At 38.8% G+C, this 12,841-nt stretch overlaps 2 protein-coding genes across 2 annotated transcripts in view; one reads left to right on the top strand and one right to left on the bottom strand.

The window, feature by feature from the left end:
• The window catches only part of LOC111429819 (dual specificity protein phosphatase PHS1), a 9,138-nt gene extending 4,758 nt beyond the window's left edge, over nt 1-4,380 (top strand). Inside the window, exons 8-12 of the mRNA XM_023065836.1 lie at nt 1,360-2,431; nt 2,825-2,971; nt 3,060-3,287; nt 3,387-3,544; nt 3,662-4,380. Coding sequence (XP_022921604.1) covers nt 1,360-2,431; nt 2,825-2,971; nt 3,060-3,287; nt 3,387-3,544; nt 3,662-4,022 — 1,966 coding nt within the window. The 3' untranslated portion in view covers nt 4,023-4,380. The remainder of the gene's footprint in view (nt 1-1,359; nt 2,432-2,824; nt 2,972-3,059; nt 3,288-3,386; nt 3,545-3,661) is intronic.
• Nucleotides 4,381-4,537: 157 nt separating this feature from the next.
• Nucleotides 4,538-12,629, bottom strand: LOC111429820 (chaperone protein ClpC, chloroplastic). Its single transcript, XM_023065837.1, has 10 exons — nt 12,446-12,629; nt 11,470-12,046; nt 10,763-10,878; nt 10,546-10,668; nt 10,260-10,445; nt 8,953-9,168; nt 7,429-7,646; nt 6,275-6,350; nt 6,108-6,197; nt 4,538-5,970 (listed from the first exon to the last, which is right to left on the bottom strand). The coding sequence occupies exons 2-10, from the start codon at nt 12,032-12,034 to the stop codon at nt 4,792-4,794; spliced, it is 2,769 nt and encodes a 922-aa protein (XP_022921605.1). The 5' UTR covers nt 12,035-12,046; nt 12,446-12,629; the 3' UTR covers nt 4,538-4,791.
• Between the last annotated feature and the right edge of the window lie 212 nt (nt 12,630-12,841).

Raw genomic sequence — 12,841 nt, 5'->3', positions numbered from 1 at the left:
GGGGGGGGGGGGGGGGGGGGGGGGGGGGGGGGGGGGGGGGGGGGGGGGGGGGGGGGGGGGGGGGGGGGGGGGGGGGGGGGGGGGGGGGGGGGGGGGGGGGGGTGGGGGAGAGAAATTAGTGGCCGAAAGTGGCATCATCGCTGATCCGAGTTAAAGAAATTGAAGTTCATGTGACAGAAATAAAGATAGGGTTGAAGTTTCAAGGCCTGTTTTTTAGTAATGTTCTTATTTCAGTGTTGGAAATAGGGATAACTTTGTTTTGGAAGGACAGATAGATAACCAGCTACCTGATTTTGTCGTTGTAGGATAATGAGATGATTTTTTTAAAGAAGTATGGGATGAAGGAACTCAATCTTAGAGAGAACTCAAGGAGACAGCATTTGTAGGCGGAGGACATGAGGGAGTTAGAAGTTTTGCTGGAGAAATTCTATCGGACAAGTGGAAATGTAGAAGCTTTGGGATATTGTAACCGTGTAGATTTTTTTTGAATGGTCTCTTTTCTCTCTGCCAACATCAAGTCTATGTTGACAGAAACAAGAAACACTGAAGTGTCGATTTAGACAGTAAAGCGCCAATAATATCAAATTGCAATGAAGTTCTAAATACAAAGTAGAAAGGGTACAAAAGAAATCTTGATGCTTCAACTTCACGCGTAGTTGGTGTGCTCCTTGTAGAGAGGCAGAAGAAACCAAATCGCACTTGCTGTTTTGGTTCCTATAGTATTAACTGTTGCCTTTCTCTCTTCCGCATCTTTAATATCTTTTTGTCTGGGATTACTCAACTAATGACAATATGATACATGCTAGGTGGTCTCTATTTGAAAGGAAATGCCTAGACTATGGTTAAATGCAGTCAGAGCAATTTGATTGGTTTAGTTATGGTTATAAAGGAATACTCGAATTTTCAGTGACAAGGTTAGAAGGTCTCTGGTTTAGCTGAGCTCCACGTCTAATATGCTTCATTGTGTTTCTTATCTTGTATTCTTTGCAAGTATTCTCCTATTATAATAAGTTCAGTTTGGGTTGCTTTCTTTAATCCTCAAGGGAGATAATAGACTTCGGATGTATATTTCATTTTATAAAATAAAAAATAGCAATATTGGAATTATTTGGTAAGGCTATTTTCTATATGGTGCAAATTTTCAAGGGTCTAATATTTAGGATAACTCCTAAGCATTCATGTAAAGAAGGATAAATCTTGCAAATTTTCAATATAAATATTTAATAACCACTAAAACTATGCTTTCGTGTCCCATAGATAGAAATTTGTTCAGGAAACATGATGTTAAATGATATGTGTTGTTTTTCAATAAGAAATTATGTTTTCCTCCTTCACAAAAGCTGGTGCCTATTCGTGCAGCTATGTGCATGGATCTCCATTGTTAGAAATCTCAAGTGCATTTGAATCCCGAGAAAGGGCTGAAAAATTAGCCGCCGCTATTGGAAGGATCTTGCTATTGGACCTTGTCATCAGAAATGAAGACCGGCTCCCTTGTCGTCTTCTTCGTTGGCGTGGAAATTCTGCAAATTTGCTTTTGGCTGATAGAATGGCGTGTGCAAATTTGAATGCATTTGAGGAAGCCTTTGATTCTGCCATTAAACGATACAGACCAAAAGTCATTTCAACGCTTCAAAAAGAAAGAAGGGGAACTTCAATGGACAATCGACCAAGTTCTAGTTCAGGGTTGGTTTCAGAGACCTCTGAACTTTCTGATAATGTTGAATCCCCAAAATCTAGTAACCTAAGTGTTAAAAGTCAAATATCAGATGAAGTAATGCTCTGTGATTTTAACATTGTGGCTATTGACTCTGGTGTTCCTCGTCGTCCTCCTGCTGGAAAACGTGCTAATGACCAGTCAATTTACCCAAAATTAGTTGAGTTGTTACTCAACAGTTCCGAGTTCTCCTCTAATCTATTGCATGACATTACGGGAGGGAAATTAGGGTTCCCTTCATTAGCTGATGCCAACTCAACTTCTGGCATACAGCTTACAGATATGAGTTCTATTGTCCATGAATTTCGGTATGGGTTTCGTGCTGCTCTTAGGGACTTGCAAGGATTTCACATATTTTTGCTTACCCTTCACCAAAAGTTAGACAACTCATTACGAGCATTCATGAATATCATAAATAAATTTCCCTTGGGGGAATCCGATAAAGAGGACTCGGGGGTTCCCGAGTCCCATTTGCAGGCTTCTACCACTATTCATTGTTTATCTCCACGGGGTAAGGAACGAGTCTCCAGTGACGGTAATATAGATGTTACAGAGTCAGCTCCAAGATCGTCATCGTCAGGAAATAGAGAAAGCTCGGACTTATCTTCTCCCTTGTCACGAGATAGCTCACAAGGAAAGTTACACAGGGGAGGTGCAGAGCCCATTCATAGCCTTCGTTTGACTGCAAAGCTTCGAGACTTCCATAAATTTGCCAAGGTATACTTTATGAAGTCATTGATCTCTCTCTCTCTCTCTTAATTATTGGAATATCTTTGCCATGTCATATATCTATGGTCAATTTAGAAAAGCAATTGCATCATGAAATGTTTGCTCTCATGAAAAATATATAAAATCGTTCGTCTGGAGATCCTTTGTTTTTTATTGATGAATGATATCATACTGGCATGCATGGTCTCTTCTTTCTCTAGCTTTTATACTATCGTGTGAGTTGTGAGGAATTTAAAAGTCATAACGGGTTCATTTCCGACGACGACCACAAACATGGTAGGTCATAAATTACTAGAGAATTCTGTTGGTTATGTGCAAATGTGCGGCCGTTCAGTGACCATCATCAACATAAATATGATTTCCTACGTTCTCTCTGCATAGGTTGATGCTGAATCAAATAAAGAATTGGATATGTGGAATGAAGTGTTGAAGAATGAAGCTGTTAAACTCTGCCAGGAGAATAAATTTAATACTGGGTTTTTTGAGGGCAGCGATAGTCATGGAGTTGTGGATGCTTATGAATTAAAGGTAAAATATTCTGTTCCACTCAGTCTGATATCTAATTTGTATCCATAGAGCCAAATGACTTAAATCTTTTGATTGATATATATTTCAGGTGAGACTTGAGCACATTCTTGAAAGGATTGCACTGATATCTGAGGCTGCAAATACAGAAAGGCCTTCTTCAGTTACACCTGCCTTGTTTATAGGTGGTGCCTTGGCTGCAAGATCTGTTTACACTCTTCAGCATCTAGGAGTTACTCATATTTTATGTCTCTGCTCCAATGAAATTGGGCAGTCAGATTCTCAGTTTCCTGATCTATTTGAATACAAGAACTTTTCAGTAAGTGCTTTTTTCCTGCCATATCTAATTCCGTTTCTGATTCTTTTTCTCCTCTATTTCTTTTCCTGCCATATCTAATTATGTTGCCCACTAAAACAGATAAGTGACAATGAAGACTCAAACATCAGCAGTATCTTTGAGGAAGCTTCTGATTTTGTTGATGACGTTGAAAGAAAGGGTGGGAAGGTCCTGGTTCACTGTTTTGAAGGGAAAAGCAGAAGTGCCACATTAGTTCTTGCTTACTTGATGCTCAGAAAGTAAGTTCAATTGCGATTTGTTTATTGTTACAATAATTTACGACCCCCCCTCCCCACCCATTACCGCCTTCCAATACCTTGGCTTTTTACGATGTATACTATTATACAACGATGCAGGAAATACACACTGCTAAAAGCATGGAATGCTTTGAAACGAGTTCACCGTCGAGCTCAGCCTAATGATGGGTTTGCTAAAACTTTGTTAGAATTAGATCGAAGAATACATGGAAAAGTTTCCATGGAGTGGCAGTCACGAAAACCAACTATGAAAGTCTGCCCAATTTGTGGGAAAAATGCTGGACTGAGCAGTAGCTCACTGAAACTTCATCTGCAAAAATCACACAAGAAGCTATCATCTGGGAGCGTAGACAGTGCAATGACCATGGAAATACAGAAAGCACTAACAGCTCTGAAAATCAGTCGTGGCGGAAGCGTGAGCCCAACCCAGAGGCAATCTCTTCTGATCTTAGATGAATAGGCATATGGAGTTATTAATGTAAGTGCAAAAAGCGTCCGCCCAACACAGGAGTCTCTTTTAGATTCATTCCCTGCCAGCCAGGTAAATGAGCGTAGGGATGACGGGAATTGCATGCGAGCTACTAATGCAAGACTGATCTCATTGATCACTTGTTTTAGCTTGTAACATCGCATTAGCACGTCTTACAATGTTTGGCCAATTCTTTTCTCTTGGTAACTTATTGAAAGTCGGAACTGTAACTGAGGAATTCTTTTAGTTTGTTTTGGTTCCTTCTCTTAGCTTGTTTTGGTTCATGTACTTTCACAAGATTCATTGGGCAATCGTTAGAACTTCCATAAATAATTTCTAATTTATATAATTAGTCCCTTCTTAAGACAACTGTTTCATTGTGTGATCCCGGCCGGGAACGAGAGTGGGAAAGGAAACACTGGACAGTCGGCATTCTTTTGCTCATTATGCAGGGTGCGACACAATCGAGACAAACAAAACGCATCGGCAATTACTGTGAAATCTCGAAAACCTTTAATGACCAAAGGCAGATTCTTGTCTTCTTTTAAATATTCCAACTTGAGAACAGTAGTATTTCATTCATACTACCAGATCCAGAACTAGCTAGCAGCCATTTAGAAGCAAACTACGACCGATTAGCACTTTTTCCATTTTTTTTTTCTCGAGTATACGACCCATTAAATTAAATCAGATGAAAAGTGGCAAATACATTTTATGACCTGGTATGATTATAATCTCTTTGAAATAAAATGAGCTACCTTCACACTGGGATAGCATCCGGCAAGGACTCGGGAGCACCACTGCTGCCGTTGAGTACTGTCACGTTTCCGTCTGAATCAACATCCACTATTACCGAGTCACCCTCTTTGATCTCCCTTGCCAGCATTTTCTCAGCCATGCTGTCCTCCAAAAGCCTCATTATGGCCCTTCTCAATGGTCTCGCACCGTAGCTTGGGTTATATCCTTCCTCCACCACTCTATCTCTAAATCTCTCTGTCACTTGAAGGTCAATTTCTTTTGTTTTTAATCTGTCAAATACCTCCTTTAGCATTATATCCGCAATCTCCTTCACCTCCAGTTTTGTGAGTTGACGGAAGACAATCATCTCGTCCAACCTATTCAAAAACTCAGGCCTGAAGTATTGTTTCAGTTCCTCCGTCACCAAGCTCTTGATCCGGTTATAACTACTATCCTTCTCGTCATAATCAAGGTCAAACCCTATCCTGCGACCTCCCTTCTCTATAACACTACTTCCCACGTTTGATGTCATAATCAAAAGTGTATTTTTGAAGTCTACAGTCCGGCCCTTGCTATCCGTCAACCTTCCATCCTCCAAAATTTGAAGCATCATATTGAACACATCAGGATGAGCCTTCTCAATCTCATCAAAGAGCACCACTGTGTACGGACGACGACGAACGGCCTCGGTTAATTGGCCACCCTCCGTGTAACCAACATAACCAGGAGGAGAACCAATAAGCTTGGAGACAGTGTGCCTTTCCATAAACTCACTCATGTCAAGTCGAATCATTGCTTCTTCAGACCCAAAATAGTATGCAGCCAATGCTTTAGCTAACTCAGATTTACCAACACCAGTTGGGCCAGAAAATATAAAGCTTGCAATTGGACGGTTGGGATTCTTGAGCCCAACACGAGCTCGGCGTATGGCACGGCTGATAGCTTTAACTGCTTCATCTTGACCAATGACCCTTTTATGGAGGGTCTCTTCCATTTTGAGAAGGCGATCAGATTCATCAGTAGATACTTTCTCGACAGGAATGCCAGTCCAGGAGGAGACAATATGCTGAATATCAACTTCAGTAACAACAGGGCCTACATCTCCTGCCTCACTTTCAGCCTTGCTCATCTCCTTGCCCTTATCTACTAGAGCAGATATCTTAGTCTTAAGTTCCATTTCTCTATCACGCAATTCTCCAGCCTGTTTTAAGTTCACTGAGTTTCATTTACTACAGTTGTTTCAACTAATAAGATGGCATGACAAGACAAAATTTAACCAACACGCAGTTCCAGAAAAATAAACCAAATGGTGAAGTAACAAGAAAAATGAAAGCGAACCTTCTCAAAGTCTTGACTTCGAACAGCCTCATTCTTCTCCTTTGTGATCTGCCTCAGCTCTTTCTCAAGCTCCCTGGCTTCTTCAGGTAGCTGCATAACATTAAAAATGTAGCATAATCATGCAGAAGAATGCGAGGGCAGGAGTAGCAAGAATGATGAGAACATACTTGAGCATGACGAAGGCGAACCCGAGAACCTGCTTCATCAACCAAGTCGATTGCCTTATCAGGCAAGAATCGATCACTGAAATTTACAGTTATCCATCAAAACACAACTTCCACAAACCAAATAGGAAAAGCAACTAGGATCTTTAACTAAAGAAGTCAATATTATCATAATGCAAAGACATGTCAAGGCAAGAATTTCAAACAAACTCATCATACATCATAATCTCCTCAAACATGAGAACTTAAATATCATGAAATGTTTATCCAACCAAAACATTAGTCAATGATTCGGAGGTCGAACAAGTGGACAATAAAACATCAGAACATATTTTGTAAGGCATTATCTTTTAAAGGGCGAGAAGTATAAGGCCAAAATAGTTCTGTAGAGCTGATGGTGGAAAAAAAACCTACCTTCACGAGGTGAGTTGCACAATATAGAAAACCTTCACATTTAAGATATGTTACTCTGATGAAATTACAACTTCAAAAGTTATCATTATGGAGTCCTTTTTTTTCATGTTATTCCTTCATTTTTCTCAATAAAAGCTTAGTTTCTTATCTAAAGAAATAAAAAAGAAAAAAGGATGGAAAAAATATATTTAGATTTTAACCGAGACAGATGCATGCAATCAAAATGTTTTTTTCCCCCTTTATGTTCTAAAGCTTCTGGATGGGATTTAGGAGAGGGGGATGTAAAAGAAAAAGAAACTGCAACAGGTGCCTGAGCACCATGCAGATAGCACCTCTCAATTTGAAAGCAATTTTGAGAGTCCCATGGTGCTTCCATAAAGGCCACCAAAACAACATATAAAGGAAGGCATAGATTCATGAGCACCCTATAAATTATAAATCTCAGGCATTAACCGCAAAGTTGCACAGGGAATTGGAAATTTATGTATTTAAAGCTTGCTCCATGGTTCCAGAATAGATATTCAAACAGGGTGCGTGGTGTTTTATTTTTATTTTTTATTTTATTTATTTATTTTTTTTTTTTTTTCACATGCATAAGACGAGCACCCCATTACTGAAGTTGTTAGTCAAGAAGATAAGAAGTATGGCAGACACAATCAAGAGCATTTTCATTTTGATACTTAATCAGCACTATCAACTTTTTGCAACCGGAAAACTTCGAGAATCACTCAGTAATAGCATACCTGATGTACTGGTATGACAGCTGCGCAGCAGCTACTAATGCTTCATCTGTGTAACGAAGTTTGTGGTGGATTTCATAGCGCTCTCTAAGGCCTTTCAAAATCTGTATGGTTTCATCCACAGATGGTTCCGGCACTTTCACTGGCTGAAATCTCCTTTCTAAGGCTGGGTCTTTTTCAATGTGCTTCCTGTATTCATCCAATGTCGTGGCTCCAATGCACTGTAAAAATAGAGAATCAAATAGTCAGTTAACACTGGGAGTCAGAGAAATAAGTGGTCCAACTCCAAATTAAACATTTTAAGACTTGCATCGATTGAAAACTAGTAGCCAGTATTCTTAGAAAACTCAAATACAAAAGCATTTATTAATCTTATATTTTGCAACTATGCTACTTTTTGTTTTTGTCATTATGGATATCTCTTCAATAAACGAAATCCTATAATCTTCCCAAAATAAATTTGGCGGATAAAAATAGAGACAAGAACAAGGTCATTAGTCTTGGTTCTATAAAAAATACGGAGACATGTATACCCTTGATAGCCCCAGTTCTTAGATTCGTAAAATAGGCACTTTTGAAGCTCTGTCCCTACTAATTCCTTAGAAAATGAAGCCCCTCCTTGTGCATCTAGTTTGCATCAGTTGAGGGCCAAAAAGGTCAAAACTTTTCGGTTGTCCCTTGCATCCAGAAGCGTACAAGTCAAAACTCATATTAGACTTCCAAAGAAAATTTGAAATCAGGTTCCACTTGGGTTACTGTTTTTGTACCCACATCGAGTTTTTTCGGTGGTCCCTGTACAAGCTTAAATACTAAAGTAAGACTCCCAAAGAAAAATTGAAGGTTGTCTTTCTGCCTTCGAGTTAATGATTCACCTTTTGAAGTCAAGTTTTTTCAGTAGTCACTAGCATTAAGAATTTTAAATACTCAAGTTAGACTCCCCAAGAAAAATGGAAGTTGGGCTTTTCTCTCCTACGGTTTCAGTTTTAGCTTTCCGAATTGAGTTTTTTCATTGATCCCTTGGATACAGAAGCTTAAACACTCGAGTTAGACTCCCTAAAGAAAGATCACAGTTGCACTCCTCCCCTCGGGTTACTGTTTTTGCTTTCCAGATGGAGAGCTATGATCATCTTTTCCTACACTATCGTTTTACCTCTACCAGTTGATTTCATACGTTGAGTCCCGTTGAAGTTCACTTCTGCTTCACTAATCACATTGAAGATTGGTTATTTTAAACTCTATGCGATGGAGGTTGAAAGGAAAAGCTAGCGATCTTCAGAAGTGTGCCATTGGAGCTTTTCTTGCGGCTCATATGGAGGTAAAGAATCCAAAAACAAATTCACGTACATAGAAATCCATAAATATCTTTTGTGATATTGTTCATACCTTGTCCAAATTTCCTCCCCACTGACCTCTGAGATGTTTTGCCCTTTTCTTTCTTTGTTGTGAATATAAGGTCTCTTATCACAAATTTAAAATAATAATAAAAATGATTACGCTATATTATCTTAACGAGATGCCCAAGATTACCTGCAGTTCACCTCTTGCAAGGGCAGGTTTCAATATATTTGCTGCATCAATAGCTCCTTCTGCAGCCCCTGCTCCAATTAACGTGTGCACCTCATCAATGAAAAGGATAATCTCATCACTTTGTTTAATTTCCTCCATCAGTTTCTTTAATCTTTCCTCAAACTCTCCACGATATTTCGTGCCAGCTACAAGAAGGCCCATATCCAGAGTTATAACCTACACAACAGAATTTTTTTAACAAATGCTTCAATAACAAGTTATTTCCAAACATAATGAAGAAACTTCGATAACTAGTTCAAACAAACACAATTCAAACCGTCTAGCAATTTCTTGATTTTCCTCAAGTGAACATTAGTCAGAGCTTGCTGATTTGCAGAAGTAAAGACAATTTCTAATTTAAGTTTGGCCATAAATCTAGCATAACTCTTACAAGGTTGAATGATAATGCAATTTTAGATGATACCACGTGCTGAAAATGCTTCACCCAAATCAAGGATTGACTAATAAGGAACATACAAAAGAATATATATTATTTTGGAAGGGAAAATTCATTCCAGAAATATTACAATACTGGTTAAGGTATATTGTCGAAAAAAGTAGCACTGCAAAAAATACATACATACATATATATATATATATCTTGGCTGAAAAAGTAGAATAAGAATAGAAATATAATAGATATATCATTTTCCAACGATCTTATCAAAACTTCTAAATGAAGCTTCAAAATAAGTAAATAGGCAAAAATCCTAAAATAAGTTTAGTGTTCAAAAATCACCAAACAAATGCTACCAAAACCACAAGTTTAAAATAATTCAATGAAAAAATCAAACAGAGAAGTACACGGGAGTGAAATTACACAATTAATTACTAGATATATGATACAACATAGATCTTCTTTTTCCTCCTCTTTCCTTCTCTTTTCACCTTCCTTTTTCGTGTTTTCTTAGGAAAAGAAAAGCTACTTTCAGTTGAAAATGTGAATTGAGTACAAAACAATGACGGAGCTCATTAAAAGGTGCTCCAATTAGGTTGTACTAAAAAAAACACCACGGGAGAAGAAGCACGAATATGCCAACGGGAGCCCACAGAATGAATAACATCCCACACCTCACCTATTCTATAGCTCTATCATCAAACATTTTATACTTTATTTCTTTCCAAATTTCAAGAGAAACACACCCAGTTAGAAACCACAACACTGCTTTAGTAATGAGAACAGAAATTAATTGTTTAAAGCACAACAAGGAAATATTTTCTTGAATTCTTTAAAAAGGGGCCAGTTTGGAGGGTAAAACTAGTCTAACCTTCTTTCCTTCTATTGTTTCAGGGACATCCCCATTAGCAATCCTTTGGGCCAGACCTTCTGCAATAGCAGTTTTTCCAACACCAGGTTCGCCAATGAGGCAAGGATTATTTTTTGTCCGCCGACCCAAAATTTGGGTTACACGTTCTATTTGCTGCTGCCTTCCAACAACAGGATCTAGTTTACCCTAGAAAGGCAAGAAATTGACATTAGAATTTGGAACTCATGTTTCCACACAACAAACAAGTCCTTATCATAAGTCACAGTGGAATGTATTTCCGGAACACCTCTTCAGCCAGCTTAGTTAAGTTTGTGCCGTACTCTTCCAGGGTTGGCATCTTATTCCCACTGCTTCCTCCTCCAACACCAGCACCAACAGCCTCTGTGCTCTCACCCACCATTCGAATAACCTGTTCACTCAATTCATAAAATATTAAGTTAAAAATAAAATGTTTAACTAGAGTAAACTAAACTATATATATAGTGTCAGGATAAAATTCTTGCCTGAGTGCGAATGTTACTAGGATCGGCACCTAAATTTTCAAGAACACGAGCTGCAACGCCCTCACCTTCCCGAAGTAGTCCTAGAAGCAAGTGCTCCGACCCAATATAATTGTGGCCTGAAAATGCAGCAAAGTAGAGTCCATGTAAGTTTGGTAGTCAATAAAATGTTGAGAAGTCCAACAGAAAATACAAGACAGGGTCCAACTACTGGAACATGGACCTATCACACATATCTTCCAGTTCAAAACAAAAATAAAAGAGAGTGGCGTGTGAAAATTTTCATGTTGAAAGAGAAATTGAATACTTCAATGATAGCTTACCAATAACATGGTTCAAATGAAGCTTATATACAGACAGACAAACAGACAGACACATGCATACACATATACGGGCTACATCCTATTACTTCATGGAGAGACTATGTGCTCCACAGTAGGTCCAGTAGACAATAATAACTCTCTTATTAAGCATTCTAGACTTGGACCCATGAGTCAAACTTCCACCAAAGCCTCAAGCCCTTACTTAACACAAAGCTGCCCATGGGGGAGGAAGTTCATGTCAAATGAAGTACCAAAATGCAAAGTAAAAAAAGTAAAAACTAGGAAAATTGAAATTGATTACATTCAGAGAGAAATTAAATTGACTCTGATCTGTTTTGTTCCTTTTTCTTTTCTTTTTCCCAGGAGGGGATGGGAAAGAGAGGTTACCAAGTTGGCGAGCTTCCTCAAGAGAAAGTTCCAATACACGCTTTGCACGAGGAGTGAACGGAATTTCTACAGCAACAAAGCCACTGCCCCGACCAATTATCTTCTCCACCTCCACGCGCGCATCTTTAAGATTGATTCCCATAGATTTAAGAACCTTAGCAGCGATTCCAGTGCCTTCACCAATAAGACCTAAAAGTATCTGCTCTGTGCCAACAAAATTGTGACCAAGCCGCCTCGCTTCCTCCTGAGCAAGCATGATAACTTTAATTGCCTTTTCTGTGAATCGCTCAAACATAGCTTTTGGAACACATCTGCTAGCCTTTCGTCGCCTAGACGAGATTGTAATGGCCACCCTGGAATGAAAATCTTGTCCATTTCGCAACATGTTATCCAAAGAATTAAATCCTCGAAGTCCAGAGAAACTTCTGATTCTCAAACCAGGAGCATGTACGCAGGCCATCATTTTAACAGGCCGCTTTGTATCTCCTGACCCTCCTGATAGGCCATTCTTTCTCCCACCGATCAGACCAGGAATATCTGTCGACTGAACCAGAACTCCAGCCATGATGTCCACGGACTGTCATCGTTCAAACAAAAAGATGTTAGCTAGAAAATAATCAATAAAACAAAATGGAAATCAACATAAAAGGAAGTCTCTGAAAACAAAATATTGAAGAAAGTGGAGATAAGAATATTAAAAACTATAAAAGTCAGTAGAGCTTTATCAATTGGGGGTTCTGAAAGTTGTTGTAATAAGATATGGGGGCAAGCATATCCTTTTCTTATGAATCTATGAATGAAAACCAAAAGGGACGCAAGCAAGGGGAAATATGGCCGCCAAAAACAGCTCAGAAAAAGTGAGTTCATTGGAGCAGAACGGAAGAACAACATAGTCGAAACAAAGATAAAGCAGTGAAAAGGATGAGAAGTAATATGAAAGATAAAGCACAGGCAGAGGAGAGAGAAAGAGAGAGACCTTGAACTTGATACTGATAGGGTGTTGTATGGGAAGGGAAGGGAAGGGAAGGGAAGGGAAGGGCGGAGAAAATGAGACTGAGAGGAAGAGCCCCTCTTCTATTGTTATGAAGATATTGATGATGATGAGTTCGTTTAATAAGCCGGCTTCCGCTCGAAATGCAGAGATGTGGTGTGCCAATTTCGTCACCACAAACTTGTGGACTTTATGCACCACCAATCCTACTCCTCATTTTCCAAAACTCTTCCCAACTTTTCTGAATATTACAAATATCTCTTATATATATATATATATATTTATTTATTTATTTATTTATGTTACCATTTTAATTTTAAAGCGGTTATATTTACACATATTTTAAGCTTAATTTTCTAAGTTGAATTGTGATATAGGGCA

Source organism: Cucurbita moschata, unplaced genomic scaffold (genome assembly GCF_002738365.1).
Source record: "Cucurbita moschata cultivar Rifu unplaced genomic scaffold, Cmos_1.0 Cmo_Scf00032, whole genome shotgun sequence".
NCBI classification, from domain to species: Eukaryota; Viridiplantae; Streptophyta; class Magnoliopsida; order Cucurbitales; family Cucurbitaceae; genus Cucurbita; species Cucurbita moschata.
Note: the sequence above shows the minus strand (reverse complement) of the source record. Positions and strands in the feature narration are given on the sequence as shown.